This window comes from Parambassis ranga, chromosome 4, assembly GCF_900634625.1.
Source record: "Parambassis ranga chromosome 4, fParRan2.1, whole genome shotgun sequence".
NCBI lineage: Eukaryota > Metazoa > Chordata > Actinopteri > Ambassidae > Parambassis > Parambassis ranga.
In genome coordinates this window covers 285,283-309,290 of record NC_041025.1, presented here as the reverse complement: position 1 = coordinate 309,290, position 24,008 = coordinate 285,283, and the positions used below count along the sequence as shown (strand labels likewise).

Sequence of the window (24,008 nt, the reverse complement as noted above, 5' to 3'; positions counted from 1 at the left end):
TCTCTCAATAGACAACACAGCAATAACAAGTTACTTTTGTACAGCAGTAACTAGGTAATGTAACAAAATACTTTCCAAAGTAACACCAACCAGCTCTCTTTCTGTAGATTTGGGTTGATTCTTATTCAATCATAAATTAGAGAATTATTTGTAGAATTAGATTAATGTCAATAAATGATGTCAATAAATAGTAATATTAATTTATTAATAATTAAAACAAAGATGAGCAGCAGAGACTGGTGTAGTCAATAAGCATTGGAATGATTAGGGGCATGCAGGTCTTGAGGCACAGAGACCTGCAGAGAGAGAGAGGCACAAAACCACGAGGTTGACAGCAAACACAGTTGATGACCTGAATCACTAGTATGGACCAGACTGATAATAGAGGAGATTTCAGAGGGTGAGAGTTGGATTTGAGGGGACAGGGAACTGCTCAGTGGGTCATGTTTGTGTCCCCCGACAGCGTAGGCCTATAGCAGCATAGCTTTGCTAAAAGTGCAGCCCTGTGTTTAAGACTAACTGTATGCTTTACTAAGCAGAAAAGTTTTAAGTCTAGTCTTAAAGGTGGAGGCAGTGTCTGCCTCTCTGACCCAGATTGGTAACTGGTTCCATAATAGCGGTGCCTGGTAGCTAAAAGCTCGTCCTCCAATTCTACTTTTATGAAATCACACGTAAAACTGCACTCAGAGATCTGAGTGTCCTATTAGGAACATATGGTACAATCAGGTCCGGCAGATACAATGGAGCAAGTCCATGTAGAGCCTTGTAAAAAATTGGGGGTCATTCAGTCCCTTATGTCCTTTAGACACGCCTGTAGTCTGACTAGCGGCTCTGTTTCTTCAGGCTTCATGGATAAATACAGCTGGGTATCATCAGCACAACAATGAAACTTTATTCCACGCTTCTAAATGATGTTTGCTAGAGGGAGCATGTAGAGGGTGAACAGGATCGGTTTGAGCACTGAACCCTGTGGAACACTGTGATTAACCCTTGTATGGAAGGAGGAGACATCATTAACATGAACGAAGTAGAATCTGTCAGATAAATATGATTTAAACCAGTGTAGTGGTGTCCCTGTAATCCTAATCTCATGCTATAATCTGTGTAGTAAAAGGCTATGATCTACAGTGTCAAAGGCTGCACTGAGATCCAGTAGGAGTACAGAGACGAGTCGATGGTCTGATGCCATGAGGAGGTCAAGGAATGATCACAGCAGGTTAAAAAGCCTGTGGTACATATCCTGTTGCCAGAGAAAGGTTGATCTGGCCTAATATGGAGTCTCCTATCAGAGGAATAACATCCTTGGGGAGCCAAATTGGATCGGGTCTAAAAGGCATGAGGTTTATACTTACTGATGCTGGTGGTCAGCTCAGGGAGGTCTTTTGGGCACGAAGCAGTCCAAAGTTAGATTAGGATCTATTTCCAGAAGTAGCGGTGTATTCTCAGTGGTCACAGAGAGATTGTGGTTGATTTTTCCTCTAATAGTGGTGATTTTAGCGGTGAAGAAGCTCATGAAGTCTTCACTACTAAGAGCTGCAGGAATGCTAGGCTCCAAAGAGCTGTGGCTCTTTGTCAGCCTGGCTACAGCGTTAAAGAGAAAGCACGGGTTGTTCTTGTTTTGTTTTATAATGATTAGTAAACTGTCCTAGCGTTACAAAGGGCCTTCTTATACGTCAGCAAACTGTCTCTCCAGGCCCTGTGGGAGTCATCTGATTTAGAGGACTGCCACTTCCTCTCCATCCTTCATATCGTGAAGGATGGTCTGAACGAACAGGATTTTGAGACCACACTAGCAGGTTCTCAGCTTCCAGGCCATAGGTGAGAACCAGGTCGAGGGTGTGACTGTGGCAGTGTGTGGATTCATTTACTAACTGAGAGAACCCAACTGAATCCAAGAGTGAGTTGAAGGCAGTCTTCAGACTGTCGAAGTCGACGTCCATATGAATGTTAAAGTCACCCACTATAATGACTTTATCTGTGCTGAGCACTAAACTTGATACAAAGTCTGAAAACTCCAGCAGGAACTCTGAATAACGGACGGTACACTACAACAAGGAAAAAGAGTTCTGACTTCCAGCTTCTGTGAGACAGGCTGAGAGTGAGACTCTCAAAAGAAGTATGAGTAGACCTAGGTTTAGGATTAATTGTTTAAAGCCAGCAGTTGAAGCAGTGTTTGTGGGCCTTTAGTTGTTGGAGCTATGGTGTCTTCATTAAAAGTGTGGATTTACTTGCCTACTGGATTTACTGAAGAAGTAGTTTACCATAAAACAAAGGAGTTTACCTGGATGCTTGGGTTGGTGAGATTGTTTGGTCAGTCTTTTCCGAAGGATATGTGATTCGATATTGGAACTGTATATTTTTGCATTGTTTTTTGGACTGTGTGGGACTTCACTTAGCTGGGAACTATTGGAAAATTGATCTTTGGTAAATGAATGAATGTTTCTTTTAGAGCTACACGCCTATTGCTGCGCATAATGTGTTACATTGATATAATAGAGCGTGAACTCTTTTTCTCTCTTGATCTTTTGGCATTCTCATGTTTTCAATACTATGGGGGATTTGGTGTGGTGTGCATGGCCTATTGCCTAGCTTAGTTTGTTAAGGCACAAGCCAATACATATATATATATATATATATATATATATATATATATCAACAGCGAGGTAAGATCCATCTGTGATATATAGCGTTGCGACTTTACCCTGGAATTAAAAAACAGGTACGTTTTTACACTCTGTTACACTGCCCGAAGCGTGTGTACGCACACTAAACAACCTGACTGCCTCTTGCTTCACCGATGCTTTTAATGACTCACTTATTCACACAAGCCACCTTGGGGATTTAAATAAAGTAAAATTAAAGTAAATAAAGTAAAGTAAACCAGTGGCTCGCTGTTTGTAACTCAACATGCTCTGATTTAACCTACTTGACCAAATGCTGTCATTTGTTCTTTTAACACTGAATAGCAGCTCACGTTGGCTTCACTTTCATCTCTTATGTGTTTTATCTTGTCCACTGTATTTGTACTATTTTACCTTGATTTTATTAATATGTGATTGACTCCTGTGTACAGCACTTTGGTCAACAAAAGTTGTTTTAAATGTGCTTTAAAAATAAATTTGAATTGACTGGCTGAATGTCAGCGTTAAATTCAGTACATGCAGTGCATTCCATTTTGATAATTCACCGCAGTCTGTCTATCCTTGCACTAGTAAGACTATACATGTTTTGTCAAGTTAAATAAGGGTGCATGTGAACAGACACTATGTGACAAACAAACAACTGAGACATGACTCACAGACACACCTGCTGAAAACTGAAAAAGACAACACCCAGCCAATTTAGTTCATGGCTACACCTCTATTACAGTACACACCCGGTCCCTGAGGCAGACCAAAGCAATTAAACCACATTCTGAACAGAAAGTGACTTTGTCCCTAATGTACTTCCCACTAAGCAGCAATGATGATCTCCACCTCTTATCTGCATCTCATGTTCCAATGAAATCAAGCAGGATCTTACTGAATTCCTTGGGAAGTATACTTGTCATGATATTGCCTTATTGATTACATTTGGTTTTATTTGGTATCTGTACCATGAACTAAATCACATTAAAACATTGTACAAAAAAAGTAAAATCTGTGACATGACAACAAATGGGACAAATGTTTTCTGCATTCCAGTTTGGGTTTGAGAATAAGGCTATCAGCTATCATCATTTTATATGGTAAAACTAGTGGAGCATTCTATGAGATTGAGAATTGTTTTGTGATGTCCCCAAAGCAAAACAAGAAACGTACTTACACAGCTGATATGCTGACACGTTTAAATCTGTTGTATAAAATGTTGGAAAAATTGGTGACAAATTTCAGTTTGAAAGCATTTAATATTATTGTGGTCTTCAAATCTAGTTGTCATCAAACATCCTTAGCAACAGTGCTTAGGTCTGCCACAATGTTTAGCACTCCTCCTCTTTAACTAGTCTCCTCCTTGTCATCACAACGTCGTTGAAACAAAATAGAAACTCTTGCTGCCGCTGGGACTTTTTCGGCGGATTTGATCTGGATATGGACCGTTCTCCGGCCATGATACGTGCTTTTTGGCCCGTGTTTATGTTGCTCCTGGTTGGGGTAAGTTTATCTCTCAGGTGTTGTCCTCTCCCTCCGTGGAGTAGTCGACACTAGAATCGTATCTGTAAGTGGGCTCATGATTAACTGCACGCTACGAATAGGTTTAATGATGACGTTTCTGTGATTGTAAAATTCACATCGACTGTAATTGAATATAAAATATTTGAATATTTCTTTGTCTATGGATAATCAGCAGGGGATGATTTTGTTCCGTTGAAGTTTTACGGGTGATATAAGTAAGAGGCAGTACAGCGGGCAGCTGTTTTTTCCCGAGTGTATTCCTGCCCATGTTAATTATTTGACGTTCCCTCTGCCATCTTTCAGTTTAGAAAACTAAAACTTGCATGATTCGTTTTTGACATCACAGTCATACGGAAGTGCTTCTGTGAGCTACACAGAGGACATACAATATTTCTCTGTGGCAGCTGCATCACAAACTCATTGTTTCTAGGCTTTAGAGACCCTCGGGCAAATCTAGCTTGTCTGGACACCACAACATTCATCTAAAATGATTTCTTTCAGATATATTGATAAATTGCTACAGAAATGCGTAACACACATTTCTCTTTTCTTCTATACTTACTAAGTTTTAAATGACTTAATATAGGCCTCCATCTTACTGGAGCATCTCAGAATCAAACAGAACAGAACAGAACAGAATGGAATAGAATAGAATAGAATAGAAATACTTTAGTTAGTTACTTTAGTTTAGCTGGGAAATTTTTGCTAACCATACAATGTATGTTTATCAGCTCAGTGTGTGGCTTGAACTACAATATTTAAGTGAAGCAGTTTTGTTGTGTTACCCTGATTTAATGCTTTTGTTGTTGTTTTTACTCTGTTTAAGTTTGTACTCATTCTGGCCAGCTAAAGCTATTGTATTGAAACTGAGAAATGCTGATTTATTACTGACAAATTATTCAAAATAGAAAGAAATAAATGACATAAAAATGTTTCCTGCAGAAGGATATTTCTGTTATTATAGCCGATCCAGCAGTGTGTGCTCAGCAGGTTTTGTTTTACACCTGCAGTTCAGAGTGAGTTCTTTCAGAGTTTGACCACTCCCTTCTCTTCTTCTTCTAACCCCTACTAATATCCTGACATGTCTGTACATTGACTGAATAGTTTGTCTCCAAAGGTGTGTTAGGGTGTGTAGCGACTGAATACAAGCAGCAACACAATTCCCTGAGTTAAATTAATATTGCACACACCTAAAAGGAGCATTTCGGAGAAGGAACATTCTTACACAAAGCACAGTAGTATAAACTGTCTGGAGGTAAACTGCCAACTGTTGAAGTAAGGCTGGTTCTATGGTTCTATGGACAAGATGGTGGTGTAGCAGGGTGTGTGGTTCTGTTAAGATCAGTTGTGCTCTATGCGAAAGTTGCACACTTCTATACTTTCACACTACTTTTTTTGTAGTAGTAGTCCTCTCTGCCGCTCTTGCTAAACCTGTAGAGTACCCTGATACTTTCGATTGTGGTTTCTCTTAAAACATAGCAGAAAGCCAACCACAAACACATCGGCAGCCTTTATGAGAAACTGAACTAATTGTATAAAGCCTACCTCAATGAAACCAAATATGTGGGCAAACAGCTAATAGGACACTATGCAAATGTTAGATATAAATATAGATAGATATATAGATAATATAGATAAATTATTATCTTACCTCCACATGTCCTTACCATGATGATCAGGTTGCTCTATGCTATCCAGTTGACGGGTTTTTAGCATCTTCTCGATAAAAAAAAATGTTGGTGAAGCAACAGTTGATAGTATTTAACCAACAGTTGCTGCTGTTCAATTCAATTCACTTCAGTTTTATTTATATAGTGCATTTTACAATCAGAAATTGTCTCAAAGCGCTTCATAGAAACTCAGAGCATGAGACCCAGAGCCTGAACCCCCTTAAGAGCACTGTGGCAAGGAAAAACTCCCTTTAAGAGGAAGAAACCTTGAGCAGGACCCGTCTCTTAAGGAAGAACCTTCCTGCTGCCAGTCAGCCGGGTTGAGGAGGAGAAGAAGAGGGAGAGAGGACAGAGAGGATGAAGGAGAGAGAGAGAGAGAGAGAGAGAGAGAGGAGCAAACATGATACAGTACAGAGCCAACATGACAGCAAGATGAAACAGTGATTATATTATAATGGATATCTATATATATCGTCAGTCCATAAGTAGGAATAGTAATTTGATAGTAATCAAAGCAAAGCTGAGCAGCAGGGGCTAGTGAAGTCGAGATCAGGGGCCGAACTGCAAGTCAGCATGCAGTTCTTGAGACCTGCAAAGAGAGAGAGAGAGAGAGAGAGAGAGCGAGGCACAAAACTACGAGGAAGACAGTAAACACAGATATTACCAGTATGAGCCAGACTAATGAGAGTAGAGGAGAGGTCAGAGGGTGAGAGGGAAACTGCTCAGAGGATCATGTTTGTGCCCCCTGACACAAACATGATGTGCACATTCTACTTTTATGAATCCTAGGAACTACAAGTAAACCTGCACTCAGAGATCTGAGTGTCCTATTAGGAAAATATGGTACAATCAGGTCCTGCAGATACAATGGAGCTAATCCATGAAGAGCCTTGTAGGTTAGAAGAAGGATCTTGAAGTGTATTCTTGAGTCCACTGGGAGCCAGTGAAGAGACGCTAGAACAGGAGAGATATGATCCCTTTGGCTGCTTCCTGTCAGAACTCTAGCTGCTGCGTTCTGGATCAGCTGCAGACTGTTGATGGAGTAATGTGGACATCCTGACAATAAAGAGTTGCAGTAGTCCAGTCTTGCAGTGACAAAAGCATTGATGAGCTTTTCAGCATCACTCTGAGAGAGGATGCTCCTGATCTTAGTAATATTACACAGGTGAAAGAAAGCGGTCCTGGAGACCTGCTTAATATGAGAGACAAACGACATGTCTTGGTCAAAGATAACTCAGAGGTTCCTCACAGTCGTACTGGAGGCCAGAGTAATGCCATCCAGACAGAAAGTATTATTATTCAGCCTCATCGTGATGCAGCCTTATTTTACTGTGTATGCATGCGTGAATTTGTTTTTTCTTTGGGGGGCCATAGTGAAAAAGTTGCCATTTATTGTCAAAGCGGCTGCCCTAACCTTAAAACGCTGTAGAAAACCCTGGGCAGAAATAGCTAAAATTTGTATCCCAATAATTTCTGGCATATAGCCGGTGACAATAAATATGACTAACCAGCCAAGTTTAAAATGTGAAAGGAGATCCAGCATTTATTTCAAACACTTAAGGAATAAGTACACTAAAACATTTTGGGATGAGCTCCTCCGTTTCGCCACCTTTTGCCATTGCGTTTTTTTTTAATGTGAGCTCCACACATGCACTAATTACTAACTGCATGTCCTGTAGTCACAGCCCCATTGACCTGCGCAACTTTGTATCTCTACACTTCACCATTTTAGCTATTTGACTATTATTCTTTACTTTATATCGTTCTGCAGCTCCAAGCTGTCACTGCTGTTAGATCCAATACTGGAGACTATCTGCAAAGAAAAAAAAGAATTTGGCTTCCCCCACCAATAAGTGTGGAGGAAAATATAGACTATACAAATCACGGACCCGTGGCCAAGGTAAGTCACTGTTTGAATGTTCTTCTTGACTAAAATTTCAATGTAGTTTATTGTATAAAGGATAGGTCACAACTCAGGAGAAAGACGACAGTACATTACACCTTCAGGTGGATTAAAAAAGACAGCATAGTTTTATTATACCACATATAGCATTTAGTCTAAAACAGGCAAAGGTATGAACAGGGGTAAGCAAGGGGTCAAAGAGTTAGAAGACAGATCACACAAGAAATAACACTAGGGAGCTTAAGACATGAGGTGGTTTATATAGGTATATATGAACAGTGAGAGACAGAACAATAACAAAACAGAACAATGCATTTCAAAAGAGTTAAAATAAGTATTTGATCCATTCACAAAATGTGCTTTAATACTATAATAGGCAATCACAGAGGTCAGACTTTCTTGTAGTTGGTCATAAGGTTTGCACACATCTCAGGGAGGATTTCGTCCCACTCCTATTTGCAGATCCTCTTCAAGTCATAATGTTTATTGGCTGATGTTTGGCAACTTAAACCATTGGGTCCCTCCACAGATTTTCTATGGGATTAGTGTCTGGAGACTGACTAGGCTACTCCAAGACCTTAATATGCTTCACGTTGATCAATCCTTTGTTGCCTTGGCCATGTGTTTTGGATCATTGTCGGGCTGGAACACCCACCCACGATCCATTTTCAATGCCCTGGCTGAGGGAAGGAAGTTCTCACCCAAGACTTGATGGTACATGGCCCTATCCATCCTCTCCTTGATGTGGTGCAGTTGTCCTGTCCCCGTGACAGAGAAACACCCCCAACTAATAAAGGATTATCTTATTTTATATGGATGTCCAGATCAAATCACTTGATCGGAAATCTGATCCTCATTTGGCTGTAAAATGACAGGGAAGGATTAAACAGTGTTGAATAAGTGCATGTAAGGGAGGGCAGCACTGGCTCAGTGGTGAGCAGGGTTGTCATGGCACTTCCTGTCTTCACCACAAGGGAGCACCATGAGCAACACAGATTATGATCACATAGAGACTTTCAGGGCAGGGCTCTGATGACGTGCAGAAAGTTTGAAGCTGTTTGGAGGAAGTATGTAGGAGAGAGAGCTGTTTGTGTATGAATGGCGAATTGACGCCACAGCGGCCACGCCCTTTAACTTTTGATCAGCATGGTCTTTAGGTGACATCCACCTGATATGAAGTAAATCGGGCAAAATCCCCAGGATTTCTTGCCAGAACCCCATCAGCTGCCTGGACATGTCCCCTTGAACATGTTGAATGAATTTTCATGATCATAGAAGGCTTCAGAGCAGAAGTTGATGGTGTCCACTATATAGGAGCAGTACACGTCAGAGTAAAAAGAGGTCATTTCCACTACAATTACAATAGGGCCTTCACACCACTCGGTGCGTAGATACACAGACCGGGGATCAAATACTGATTTCATTCATGAAAATGAAAATGAATTTATAACGTTTTTTAATTGCATTTCTTTGGACATTATTTCGTTATGGTTCTGTCTCTCACTGTTCAAATAAACCTACCATTGAAATGATAGACAGGTAATTTCTTTGTTAGTGGGCAAACTTACAAAATCAGCAGGGGTTCAAATATTTTTCCCTAACTGTAAATGAAGCCAATTATCTCCCCTCCTCTACATTTTAGATTCATTCCGATTTTGATGATGGCAAAGGCAATGTCATTTACTCGTTGACCGGCATTGGTGCAAACCGAGATCCCTTCCATGTGTTTGTAGTAGACCATAAAACTGGATATATTCGTGTGACCAAAATGCTTGACAGAGAGCAGATTGATCAGTACAAAGTGAGTGATACAAAAACAAATTCATTCATGTTGTAAGTTACTTGTCACATTTGTATTTGAGATGTGTAACAGTGTTAATCTTCATATTATAAAATGTATCTGCTGACAGACAAGATGTAAATCTTCTGTTTCAGCTGTCAGGTGTTGCTACATACACTAATGGCACTCTGGCAGAGCAAAACATTGCCATTAGATTTAAAGTGGTAGATCAAAATGACAATCCTCCAGTGTTTGGAAACATCGCGCCAGTTAAAGTGCCTGAGCTCAGCCCTCAAGGTAAGTGGTTCTCCTCTCATGTCATTCTCTACTAAGCAGGTTAAAGTTAGATTTTAAATATACAAAATAGTTATATTTGACTGATTCTAGTTGTTAAAGGGTTTGCTTTATTCACTTTCACATTGCTGAGGTTTTTTTATTTAAAATGTACATAAGGTAGAGTAACAAATGTTTGCACTGGCCTCAAACAAACCTGCACAGAATATTTCTAATGAGGCTTTATTCTTCTGCTGTTTTACAGGGACTTTAGTTACAACAGTTGTGGCAACTGATGCGGATGAGCCTGGGCATGACAATTCTAAGATTGCCTACACCCTCATAGATCAGAAGCCAGCTGATGACATGTTCTACATCACACGTGATGGCACTATCTATGTCAATAAGCCTTTGCTGGACAGAGAGGTATGAAACACACAGTCTTTGTCCCTGAACACTTAGAACCCCACAAGGAGGAACAAGATCTGTGCCCTTATTTCTTCTCTCTTCTCTGCCTATCCACCAATAAGTGTATTGCACTGGTTTGCATCCTGTTGTGATGAAAAATGGGAAAAGCACTGCCTGCTGGTGAACCGGCCTGTCTGACCAACCTCGTCTTGCTTCTGCTAATATGAAATAACATGGACAGCTGTCCTAAATAAGTGGTCTGAAAACCTAAACCAAGACTTATATTTTTGTCTTAACTTCTTTACTGTTTTACTGAGTAAAGCACCTAGACGACAAAGAGCATCAGACCTGTGCTGGCCTTCCTGTAAAGAAGTATTTAGTGATTAGTAATTGTAGTAATTGTATTGTAGTCTATGTAATACAGTCAGGTGGATTTCACAGTATCAAATAATATCAGTTTCAAGAGACATCAGTCAGTTGCAACATCAAGAGATTGTCAACAGAGTCCAGGCAGAAGGGACAGGCCTAGGGTGGGGAGAAGCACCACCAGGGCCAACTACAAAGAGAGAAGGTGGTGGTGGCGGAGGTGACAAGGATGGAGGAAAAGTGCTACAAGATCATTGCTGTGTCGCAGGTCCAACAAGGAAGCTGTACAAACTGGGAGGGAATCGTCAACTAAAACATCAGTTGGACAGACTTTTGGAAGATCCCGCAGGCAAGACTCAGCTTCCTCATCCATTCTACATGACACATTTCCCTGTCCTCGGAACCTTCACCAGTAGTGTAGGCATGAGGAATGCTGCACACTACAATACCCCTGATGCAAACCTCCAGCACATCTTGCTGGATCGCTGTCGAGTGGGCTGCAATGGGGTACCACCAGCAGAGAACCACAGTTTTGTCACAGAAGTTGAGGGGAGAAGAAACATCAGGTCAAAAGAAACACCTAGGCCGTTTTTCCCTGACAAGGAGTGGAACATGAGAGTAGACCTTGAGAGGCAACTCTGTTTCCTAGTCAAGGTCACTACTACATCTCTCTGCTGTGATATAGTGTGGTGGTCCACCAAGGCAAGGTCTATGCTACTCATTGAGTTCACGTTACCAGCAGAGGAGGGGATCGAGGCCTATGAGTGAGTCAGAGTACTCTAGCAGAGTTGGCTGCTGAATGGCTAGCCAGAAGACTACCATCTTGGAAGCTGGATCCTAAGGCTACTCGGGGCTGTCAACAAAGAAAGAACAACTAACCCCAACAACAGCTGGAGGAGAGAACATCCATCAGCTGCAGGGGTGACAGGGAGATGTCCCTGGTTGGGGACCCTGCTGCTGCCCCTGTACTACAGTCTCTATTTTTCACATGGACAGCAAACTTCATTAAATTAAATTATTTTAGCTTCTCAGAACCTACACATACTTGAGGTTTAACACAAACAGATGTTCAACGTGTACATAAGGATTCTTGTCTGTGTTTATTTTAGAAAGAAGACCAGTATATTTTGACGGTCAAAGGTCAAGACCTGGATGGCAAACCAGGGGGAAACAGTGCAACCGGCACGGTCACCATTAATGTCCTTGATGTCAATGACAATCGTCCCACTCTGGAAAAAGAGCAGGTAGTATTCTGTTTCATACTCTGTCACACACCATGTTATACTGCATACCTTGCAAGTAGACTCAGTATATCAAATTACTTTAGCAAAAAATGTAATTCTGTGAGTTTTGCTTGCAGTATGAAGCAAGCATTGAGGAGAACACATATGGTGTGGAGGTGATGAGAATCAAAGCAGAGGACCTGGACCAAGAGGGTACAGGCAACTGGGAAGCTGTGTTTGATATTGTCAAAGGAAATGAGGCCGGGTACTTCAGTATTAGAACTGACCCCAAAACCAATGAAGGGATTCTGATGCTTAACAAGGTACTATTGATTTATAGTAATGTAAATGGTCTGGTATGAACTTCTTATAACAGGTTTTAATAGTAATTAGTTTTTTTTTGTGTGTGCGTTTGTCACAGCCTGTGGATTTTGAGGATGTAAAAGACCTTGAACTTGGTCTAGCTGTGAGGAACGCAGCTCCACCACATGGATCTGGGGGAGGTGCAGGTGGTGGAGGAGGAGCAGGTGGTGCAGGGGGGGGCGGGGGAGGGGCTGGGGGAGGGGCCGGGGGAGGGGCTGGGGGAGGGGCTGGGGGAGGAGCTGGAGGTGGTGGGGCTGGGGCTGGAGGATCAGCTAGTGGAGCCAGTGGATCGTGGTCTGGACCAAGTGGGGCGTTTAAAACATATCCCATCAAAATCAATGTGAAGAACCAGCCAGAGGGGCCACGATTTGATCCCAAAGTCAAAGCTATTTCCATCTCAGAGGGAGGCCAATCCTTTAACATTAAAGATGTCATTGCCCGATACCCTGCAAAAGATGAAGACACTGGGAAACCAGCTGAGAATGTCAGGTCAGTGCAGACATAAAAACTTACTCATGAGGGCATCTACAGATAAAACTACACTAGCTTCACTTTCTGACTCTTTCTGGTGCAGGTATGCCAAGGGCTCAGACCCTGACAACTGGCTAATCATTGACCCAAAGACAGCTGAGATCAAACTGAATAAGATGCCTGACAGAGAATCTCCATTCCTGGTCAATGGGACGTATATGGCTGAGATACTATGCATTACAGAAGGTACACTTTTACAGTGTGTATGTGCAGCATGTTCTTAGAGCACAACTTGGAGGGTAACCTTAACTCTATTACCTTCTACTAGATTCTAAAATCTCTATGTATCACTTATTACCTATAATGTTACAAAACATTAAAACCTAAATACAGACACAATTTCTTACTGTACAGGCCACAACAGTAGACCATGATTTTTTAAAATTTCGTTGAGAATGTCTGAACATGACTTTTAAGTATCACACTGCACAATGGGGTCATTTCATAAGCACAGCTGAAACCCATATGTGTGCAAAAGAGGTAAGTCAGAAAAATGTGCCAATGGAAAACATGTGATGTTATTGGTGTACACAGCTTTAATAATGTAATTAAATCCAACAGTGTTTGTCTAAAGAAAGGAAAGCTACACAAAGGAAACTTCTGAATGATATTATTAGAGCCTGAGCACTGAATGGTGCGAGAGTCCTATTGTAACTGAAGGAATTATTATATTTCTTCCACTAAAGAACTGCTATTTTGACCCCCTGAATGTGCACGAAAATGCACCCCCTAGATTGGGGCCTGCTCATTGCTGCTTGCAGCTTTAATATATTTTGTCTTTCCATCACAGATATGCCTGCTAAAACAGCTACCGGCACTGTCGCTATCCAGGTGGAAGATTTTAACGATCACTGCCCAGTCCTGACCAGTAATGTGCAGACTATATGTAGCACAGATACTGCTGTTATTGTGCATGCTATTGATGAGGATGCATACCCAAATGGACCTCCCTTTCACTTCACTATTGTCAAAGACGAGACTGGAGTAAAATGGCATGTGGAGCATCTAAACGGTAAGAAAAATATCACCATTAGAGCTGTTAGAACAAATTCATGGGAGTAAAGCAGTATTTGAGAATACTATGTTGGAAACAAAAGCATTTCCATCATTCTTGTCCATGTGACTGAGTTGTAGTGATCTTATCTATATCTATATCTATATCTTATATATTTAGTTGGCTTTTTGCCAGTTAATTACAAGGAGATGACTCAATTATTATAGTATTCTTCTAAAAATTTAAATTATTCAAAAATAAAAACAAATTAGAGCAATCTTACTTGGTTTGGTGACATCAGACTCTCTTCTGCAGCATGGTAAAAAAGGAAAAGTTTCAGTGGTCTTAAAGCTGGAAAACAAAACATATATGGCTAACAAAAGAGAAAAATGAAAAATGTAACCAAACTTGTGACCCTAACCAACAATGTGGATGCATATTCATTTTCCGCACTTTGTCTTTTTCTGGCAGACACTGAAGCTATCATAAGGGCCCAAAATCCACTGTGGCCTGGCTTTTATGAGGTGGAACTTATGGTGAAAGACCAGCAGGGAGAGGCCTGTCCAGAACCACAGAAAGTAAAGGTACAAGTTTGTACCTGTGAGGATGGAGTGGTTTGTGGGAAACGTGGGCAAAATGGTGAGGCCAGGAAAGGAGCTGAGTTAGGACCTGCAGGAATTGGAGTGTTACTACTGGGCTTGCTGCTCCTACTATGTAAGTGTGATATAATGCTCAGTGTCTCCTTAATAATGTAGGTCTAATGTGCAAATGCATTTTAACTGCAATGAGTGATTAAATTAAAAGAAAGTGTTTAGTGTTTTACATGGATAAAAGGCTCACTAGACAAATGCTATGTTGTCAGTACAGGATTTTTTTTACCTGAAAGAAATTGAGTATTTTTTTTACAAAATTGCACCTTTTTAAAAATGTCATCAACAGCTTTATTATGGTTTAAGCCTTATCTGAGGTGAAGACAACTGTAGCATCCAGTTAAAAGAAGTCAGCCAGAACTGATGGTTTAGTGACCCCTTTAAGTTCTTTATAGGCCATCAACCAACGTAAGAGCTGCATACAAAATACACACCCATAACATGTTATGCTAACTCATGCGATAATTACTGTTTTCTCATGAATATAACTCGGTAAATACAATGTACCTTGTTGCCACATTCAACTGAGGCTTCTCCATTTAACATAATTCATTTTAATTACTGATTATCCCTGTCTTTATACCTAATTTGCAGTCTTTCAGTTTCCTTGTTGTCAGTGTTCTTTTTTAGTTACCATTCTTTCGTGTTGTCCGTGCACGCTGCTAATACAAAGTTCCGGTCTGGCAGGAAGTGTCAAAATAAAAGTATAACATATATAATCATACATCTTTGTGATACTTTACAACAACGTGTCAAAGTCGATAGGGTAAATCCAATCTGTGTCCTAATGACATGGGAGTGTCACAAGGATCAGTTCAGGTCCATTGTTATTTGCAATTTACTCAAACAACCTTCTGGACTGTTGGACTATGATGTCAACTGCCAGCTATATGCAGATGACACAGTCATCCATGTGTCTGGCAAAACTCCTACTCTGGCAAAGAAGCAGTTGACACAGGCCTTACTTAACATCTCCAAATGGCTTGAGTTGTCCAACTTAACCCAGAATCTTAGGAAAACTGTTTCTGTTTGTTTCTTAATCAAAACAAGGCCCACTAACAGCACCTTAAGGTGCACATAAATGATGAAATTATCCACGAAGTTAAAGAAACTCGGACAGAAAACCCATGAGATGGCATAATTGTGATATCATTAAACACACACACACACACAAGACTTTTTTCTTTTGAGAAGTTTTTAGTTTTTGAAATTGGTTTTTAAATGTTTGAACTTTGAACACTTTTTCCTGCTCTCATTGTTGGATGCCAGAGCTCTCTCAGGCCTACCACCCGAGCCTCTTTAAAGAGCCTATGGAACTCTCTTCCCACTTGTTTTTTCATGTTCGTCTATCATATATCCTCACTGTTCAACACAGATGTCTCACTCTCTCCTGATTGTGTGCATTATTGCGTGTTTGTGTGTGTATGTAGTAGCATGAATGACAGAAGGAGTAAGAGTTTTACTGCTATTACAAGATCTTTACACAACACACATGTTTTTGCGTCATGTCAACAAACGTGACAGACAGATGAATGCTGCAGGCCAACAGAGAGGACTGTAAGAGTGAAGGTGTCATGCCATGCTGTGTTTTTATAATGTCAGTTAGCTAGTTAGCTACTATCTGCTAACATAGATCTATCCATCAATCGCCTAGGAAGTAATTCAATGTAGAACTGCCACTGCATCTGTACATCAATGTGCATAACCTTTTCAGTGCAAAAGCATGCAATAATACCAGTTATACCTACACTTTTATATTTATAAGCATTACATGTCACCTAAAAACACAGTTTTCCCACCAGAATAGCAGTAGAATTGAAGAAGCCACTCAAACAATCCTTGAGTCCAGTTGCCTCGATTTAAACTCTTGGACAGCTTTACATGTCCCTAATCATGTGTCCGCCTCTCTCTCTTGTCTCATTTCTCTCAGTTCTCTCTTGGTGTGCCTTTGTACAACTACCCCTGACTCCAAAGTTCTATGGTGATTTGTAGTCCTAGCCCTGTCTAGCCCAGTGTTGTGTTTACTTGTCTATTGTTGTGCTTAATTTATCTATTATTTGTTTATATTTCCTACTCCACTGTAATTTAATAACAGATAATTATTGACTAAGGATTCTGTGTGAAGAGCTTTGAGTACCTGAGTAGATAGAAAAGCACTATATACAGACAAAGATCAACACTGCTTTTTGTTAAGTAAAGATTGTGATGTTATAAAGCAAAAACACTGTTAAAAGAGAAGACTTTCTACCAGGTTGGGTGCATTATTTTTTGTATTTGTTTTCAGTCATTCCTCTGTTGCTGCTCTTCTGCCAATGTGGAGGCGCTGCAGGTTTTCCAGACCTCTTTGCTGAGATGCCGTTTGACACTAAGTCACATCTAATTAAATACCACACTGAACACCAGGGAGAGAACACGGTTAGACATATTTAAACATTGGACCTTCTCTGTTAAGAGCAGGAATTTTGGTACATAAAAAATGTCATCACCACACTAACCATTGGATTGTTGGCTGATTACAGGAGGTGCCACTACTGAATGTGCCAACACAAAATAATGGAGATACATTCACCATACATCAAGGGACAGCTCAAAAAACCTCAGCAATGGCACCAGCATCACGGTTGGATATTCAGCAATCTGTCACTTCTATGAATGGGATGAATGGTTGCGCCACAGGTGGAATGTGGGGAATGACCCACAGCAGTGCATCCTACTCTCAGTTTGATGGTAGAGAATCTTGTGGAGCTGAAGGCATTTATGATGGCATAGCCCTGCCAGACTACTTCCTGGAACAGTACTACAATCAGGTAAGAAACTGACTTGTGGGATCCTAAAAGCCACTTTTAGCAGTAAACCTGTACATATGGCCCTTTGTAATGGTTTAATTAGGGCCACTCGGTGCTCGGGCCCTAATTAAAACAATCTGTTATAAAACAGTGTGATAATATATAAAATAAATAAATAATCATTGTGATCTCTTTTTTCAAAAGAAGGCGGCCAGTGCAGTGGACCACCTTGGAGTGAAGGATGGTCTGTTGGTGTATGACTATGAGGGCCAGGGTTCCTCTGCTGCCTCAGTCGGCTGCTGCAGCCTTCTGGAGTCTGAAAATGACCTGCACTTCCTTGATGGCCTTGGACCAAAGTTCAAGACACTCGCTGAGGTATGTGGAGGCGGAATCCAAAAAGAGGTCCAACAAGTGGTCACTCCTCAGCCCAGTGCCTCACTAACCAGTACCAAAAGCTCATCCAGTTTGGTGACCACCCAGCAGCTGTCCCATCCACCAAATCTGCAGCCAACCATTCCCAAAGCAAACCAGAATGTGGTGAGGGAGACAACCAAGCGTTCCCACACTGTAAACGAAAACAAAGCCACAGTCAGGGAAGGGATCACCACAGCAGAAACAGGGATGGGAAATCAAAGCCAGATGCTCCTACTACAGCAGCAGCCAATCTACTACACATCCACCCCTGTACTTCAGCCAATGCACTATGTACTCCAGCCACAGGCTCAGAACACTGTGCTGCTAGCTGATGCACAAGCCACAAACCTTCAGAGCATGTTACTGGTTAACAACACTCAGCCTGCGCCTTCCCAAGGAGTTATTGTTCAGGGGCAGACAGTCATGTCCAGTGGTCTGACGCAGGGCACTGGCATGGTGATGCTGGAGAACAGGGGGAGCTCTGCCCACCTGATCCGCCCTGGACCCATGGCTGGCTCCCAGGCCATGATGCTTGTTGAGGGCAAGGTGCCTTCAGGGTCAATGAAAGTGTTAAAGGGGAGCCAGGCCTGTCTCCTTCAGGGAGGTACTCTACAGCCAGGGGGGCATTCAGGATCTCAGAGAGTCCAGGTGATCAGAGAGCCACAAAGCAGCAGAGGCCAGCTGGTTCAGGAGACAGGAGCTCTGTCCCAGAGGAGTGATATCTCTGTCTTTAAAAGCAATCTCTCTAGCAAGGGCAGCCCATCCACTGGCTCTCTGACCAACAAGGTGGACTCTGTTAGGGTAGGAGTGCATAATGAGCATGTTCCCCACCCACTGCAAAGAAGTGACAAAAGGGAAATTAACTGATCTGTTATTTGGGGGGGAAACATTGGTTGTGGTGTTTTTTTGTGGGTAGTTGGACTTTTATATTGAGCCTATATTTTATATTAACCAATCATCAGCACAATATTTTCTGCTGGCAGGTGAAGGGAAGATTACTCACTAAAACCGAAAATTCCAGTTAAAGTTTCTGACCTTAGGCTGAGGGTATACTCAGATACACATTGGTTATTTTTGTTACATATATGCTGAGTGTTCTGTCTATACATAGCAGGGTCTTTGCAGTGCTTAGGTTCTGTAAGTTCACAAATGAACCAACAGGTTTGAATGTTTCATGCTTTGCTAGTCAGTGCCATGCTGTAATATTCACACTGATCTGGTTAACTCATTGTCACATCCATGTTTGGGTCGCATTTTCTTGTGTGCACAACCTGGAATACATATTAGCTCTACATCCTATTGCCTATAAAGCATGTGTGTGTACTATATTAAAATTGTTAAAATTGCCATTAATGTCAAGTTTTTTGTTTTGTTTTGTTTCTAAATTGTTGTGTGGATGAGAACATGCTGCTTAAAGGTAATTGTACACTTCAGAAGGTTCTACATTTCCGCATAACAATGACTCAAAATGTCAGCATGGCTTCACAGGTCCTGAAAATAGAGAGAACCCAATCAAATGAAATATGATATTATTTATTCAAAATATCATTTGTACTTATTTGTGAGTTGAAAAAAGTACATATGTGAATCCGTGTTTTCGGTAGTTGTGACCAAGCAGCAACATCTGCGGCTGAGAAACAAAGGCCATGTAGAGGTGGTAAAAATTGCAAGTCAATTCTGATATAAACACCCCTAATCAAATGTCCAACAGCAGAACAGAACACGTACAACCTGGTTCAGGCTCAAATGGTGTCACCTACGCCGTTAGTCAGACTACAGGCATGTCTAAAGGATATAAAGGACTGGATGATCTCTAATTTTTTACTGTTATACTCAGGCAAAACTGAGGTCATTGTTTTTGGACCCAAACATCTTAGAACTAGATTATCAGATAACTTTTCTCTCTGGATGGAATTACTTTGGCCTCCACTAGGACTGTGAGGAGCCTCTGAGTTATCTATGATCAAGACATGTAATTTATCTCTCATATAAAACAGGTCTCTAAAACCGCTTTCTTTCACCTCCATAATATTGCTAAGATCAGGAGCATCTTCTCTCAGAGTGATGCTGAAAAACTCATCTATGCTTTTGTTACTTCTAGACTGGAACACTGCAACTCACTATTGTCAGGATGTCCACATTACTCCATTAATAGCCTGCAGCTGATCCAGAATGGAGAGTCAGAATAGACTTTAAAATTCTAGCTAGCTAAATAATAAATGGACTAGCTCTGCTATACCTTCAGGATCTAACAATTCAATACAATCAATATATAATAGAACACTCAGGTCAGTTGTGCAGGTTTACTTGTAGTATCTAGATTTCATAAAAGTAGAATAGGAGGATGAGCCTTAAGCTATCAGGCACCACTACTTTGGAACCAGTTAACAATCTGGGTCTAAGACACCACCTGATCATAATCCTCAGACTAATCTTCACAAAACGTATCGTTTTTTTGAGGGACTTCAAATCGTTTACCTGGTACTGCCAATCAAATTCAACAAGGAAACAGGAGCAGTTTGACCACTAGGTGGCGCTATAATCAGAAAAATGTGTTTTGGTTCTTCTCATGATCTGTTTGGGTTAGAAACGGAATTCCAAGTTCTCATCATACTGTTCATAGTGCTATTGAGAATTTTTGCCAACTTTTCATGTCAGCAAATGTCAGCATACCGCATTTTGTCTGGTTTTATCCGAGTGTCACGAAACTTTGCACAGATGATCTTCAGACCATTGCTGATAAAATTTAATTATTTTGTGTGCCAAAGTATTCAGCCATCACAGCCAATCATATTGTATGGGGAAGCCACCAAACAGGAAGTTGGTGTATCCCAAGGGGTCACAACAAATTTGGTGCAGTTTAGCCACTAAAGGGGGGAGAAGTGCCATCACATCTCAGCCAAAAGTCAGGTCTATTGACACAAAACTTAGACTACTGTGAGTACTGAAGACCGTCTCTGACTTAACTACACTGTGTTACTTCAGCCTTCTTTGCTGCTTGGCCACCTTATTGCTGCTTGCAGCTTTATTTTCACACGCTTTTGCAGTGAAAAAGTTGTGTACTGTATGGATAGCGGTTCTACATTGAATTACTCCCTGTGCGTTGCCTTTTCCAACAAGCAAGGCAATAAAATGACAAATAGACATTCCCCAGTTTTACAGAGTATTTTGACTGATAAAACTAGTTGACAGCAACTAAAGTATTCCTACTTTATTGTTAAACAACCCGTCACTGATGGATAGACTGATGTTAGCGGACAGAGCTTACTAGCTAACTGATGATCCAGCACATTGGCATCATGATTGAGGGACATTATAAAAACACAGCGTGGCATGACACCAACTACAGGAGGACTCTTACAGTCCTCTTTATCGACCTGCAGCGAGCTCTGTCCTGTTTGTTGACATGACCCCAAAACTTGCGTGTTATTTAAAGATCTTGCATTAATGGTAAGAGTTCTTACTCCTTTAATAATTTATGCTACTACATACACACATTCAGGAGAGAGTGGGACATCTGTGTTATAAAAGAGCACCGCTATCGACGTATTGGGCTGCCCTGCTCTATACTCTTTTCCATTCCATTTGGGAGATCCCTTCTCACACAGCATTTTTCCCCCCAAGTGCTTGTGCCACCCCACATGTGATGGCGGCTGCCTGGTTCACCCGTGCCAAAAATTGTCTTGATTTTTCTTCCTCCTGTGGAGGGTAACTGTCTGACTGTGGATTCCAAACTCTTTAGAAATGGTTGTGTAACCTTTTCCAGCCTGGTGGGCAACAACTCTTGTTCTTAATGTTCTCAGAACGCTCCTTTGTCCAGGTCAATATACTCTTCCACAAACATGTAGACAAACACAAAGATCTGACTGTGACAAATCTCTTACTTAACACTTACCCATTGCATTGATTTGAAATTCACTTGTAATTTTAGAAGTGTATAACTTTTGCACCTGACAGATGTGTAATATGGACTCATTTTCCGGAAGGAAAATACACTATAACATTCAATTGTTTAATTTGAATTCTCTTTTTCACCATCACAGTTACAACTTCAGGCATTGGTAGTGTAATTCACACAGCTTTCCTTGTGTCCTGTGTCACCTATCATTTACCAGTAATTTAACTATTACCTGTCTCATTTGTGTTTTGAGTGGTGCATAAGCAAAGTATGTATTAAATTTACTGACATCAAATTACTTAACAGACTGCCGTAGATAACAACTGTTTATGTTGTTATGGCCTTTGACACTGATCAGTGTGAGCATGTGTGCATCTAGACACCCACACAAACTGTAGGGAGTAGGAGAAAATCTTTTCTCTGCGTATCAGCTTGTGTTAACAGATGTACCGTAAACAGTGTAGGTAGTAAACAATAAATCTGTAACTCCTTAAGACATGGACATGTCCAGGACTATGGCAAGCTATTTGAGAATTCATTACTGTATGCTAATGTTCAAGAGGCATACAGCTCCATAGCTCTCCCTCCCTTGGGCAGATTAGACCACAACCTACTCCACCTCAAACCCCAGTATATACCAGCAGTACAGTGGCAGCCGGTGACCATCAAAACTGTACGGAGGTGGACACCGGAAGCCCTGGAGACCAGGGATGTTTTGAGGTGACTGACTGGGATGTGTTCTGTGACGCTCACAGTGAGGATGTAGACACACTCACAGACTGCATTACTGGATATGTTAAATTTTGTACAGATTCTTTTATCCTCACCAGGTCAATACGCTGCTTTCCAAACAATAAACCAACAAAGGACATCAAGGCATCACTCAACAGGAAGAAGACAGCCTTCAGGAGTGGACCCTCCCCCTCACCCCTCCTGTGATGCACGATTAACCCTATTAAACCTACGGGAGCGCCGGCGATCTCATTTGCATATCAATTTTTAAATGCCGGTAAAGCTGCAACCACATAATTCTTCTTGCATATAAAACCGAAGGAGTTAGACTTACATATGAAATATTAAACATGCCTCATAGAGCTGTTCTTTTCCAGTGGAAAAGAACAGTGGGTGTGTCGAGTGGGTGTGCAGAAAACCAGTAAAAACGTGCAAAAAATCCATAAAAAGCCTACACAATAAAAACATTATAATCCAGACAGCGGGTGTGAACAGCACTTGCGACATGGGATATTTTGTCATCACATTGTAATCGCATCACGACGTGACGTCACCTTCCCGGGACTTTGTAGGTTTACCGCGGCAAAAACTTTTGGGTTGGACTCGCTCACTCAGTATCTATATCTCTCCTAAACATTTTGACACACGCAGCTAACACACACCACACTCTGCCTACACACTTCCACACACTTATGGATCCACCTCGTCACGCCGAGTGGCGGTACGCATGGCGCTACCTTTCTGAAATAATGTTGATGAAGATTCTCAGTCATCCAGGTCATCATACGTAGAGAAGGTTGAAGCAAGGCGTCTGGACTTGTAGAGTTTTCTAGAAGACGTTTTCGCTGCTCATCCAAGCAGCTTCATCAGTTCTAACTGTTTGGTGGGGAAACATGGTTTATATGTGGTTACAGACCTATGTGGGTGGGTCTGGGTAAAACTTTAAAAAACTTACAAACAATAGCACTAAATGTTTCCATAATTACCTGTGATGTTCTGGCTGACTGGGCCAGGTGTGTCTAACGACTGGCTAACGACTATGAAACTGCCGGAGGGGGACTGGTTGACAGCCCTTTGTTCTTACTGTGAGTATGTGCAAACTTCCTGGGAATGGATGGAATCACTGCATTGTATGTGGTGGAAAGATGATGTCTGAGGCCACCACCTCTGTTAAGGGAAGGTTTTTCCAGCTTAACATAGATGGCTTCCTTGACTCCTCTTTCATACCACCTTTCCTCCCTGTCTAAAATGTGAACATTGTTGTCCTCAAAGGAGTGTCCTTTGTCTTTGAGGTGGAGGTGAACAGCTGAGTCTTGTCCTGAAGAGGTGGCTCTCCTGTGCTGAGCCATTCTTCTGTGGAGTGGTTGTTTAGTTTCTCCAATGTACAGATCAGAGCATTCCTCACTGCACTGGACTGCATATATCACATTGCTGTGTTTCTCCCTGGGAATCTTATCCTTCGGGTGAACCAGTCTCTGTGTTGTCATAGGTTTGAAATGGACCGGTATGTCATGGTTGTTGAAGATCCTGCGGAGTTTCTCTGATACTCCTGACACATATGGAATGGAGATGTTCTTTCTCCGCCTGGTGTTGTCCTTCTTCTTGTTGTTGGGGGGTCTTGTTTTTGTGGCTTTGATGAGTGCCCACTTCGGGTAGCCACATGTTTGCAGGGCCTTCCTGATGTGGTGTTGCTCCTTCTTCTTCCCCTCTGAGCTGGTTGGTACAGTTTGTGCTCTGTGCTGCAGGGTCCTGATGACTCCCAGTTTGTGTTCCAGTGGGTGGTGTGAATCAAATAACAGGTACTGGTCCGTGTGTGTGGGTTTCCTGTACACTTCCACATTGAGGCTCCTGTCCTCCTCAATATGT

The 24,008-nt window shown here is 41.5% G+C and overlaps 1 protein-coding gene across 1 annotated transcript; it reads left to right on the top strand.

Moving 5' to 3' along the window:
- The first annotated feature begins 3,976 nt into the window (after window positions 1-3,976).
- Window positions 3,977-18,859, top strand: LOC114434139 (desmoglein-2-like). The gene is made up of 14 exons (XM_028403109.1): window positions 3,977-4,130; window positions 7,593-7,721; window positions 9,367-9,525; window positions 9,660-9,801; window positions 10,043-10,203; window positions 11,661-11,795; window positions 11,912-12,097; window positions 12,196-12,626; window positions 12,712-12,854; window positions 13,459-13,680; window positions 14,134-14,376; window positions 16,597-16,727; window positions 16,832-17,119; window positions 17,303-18,859. Exons 1-14 carry the CDS (start codon window positions 4,068-4,070, stop codon window positions 18,377-18,379), a joined length of 3,510 nt encoding a protein of 1,169 aa, XP_028258910.1. The 5' UTR covers window positions 3,977-4,067; the 3' UTR covers window positions 18,380-18,859.
- The last annotated feature ends 5,149 nt before the right edge of the window (window positions 18,860-24,008 follow it).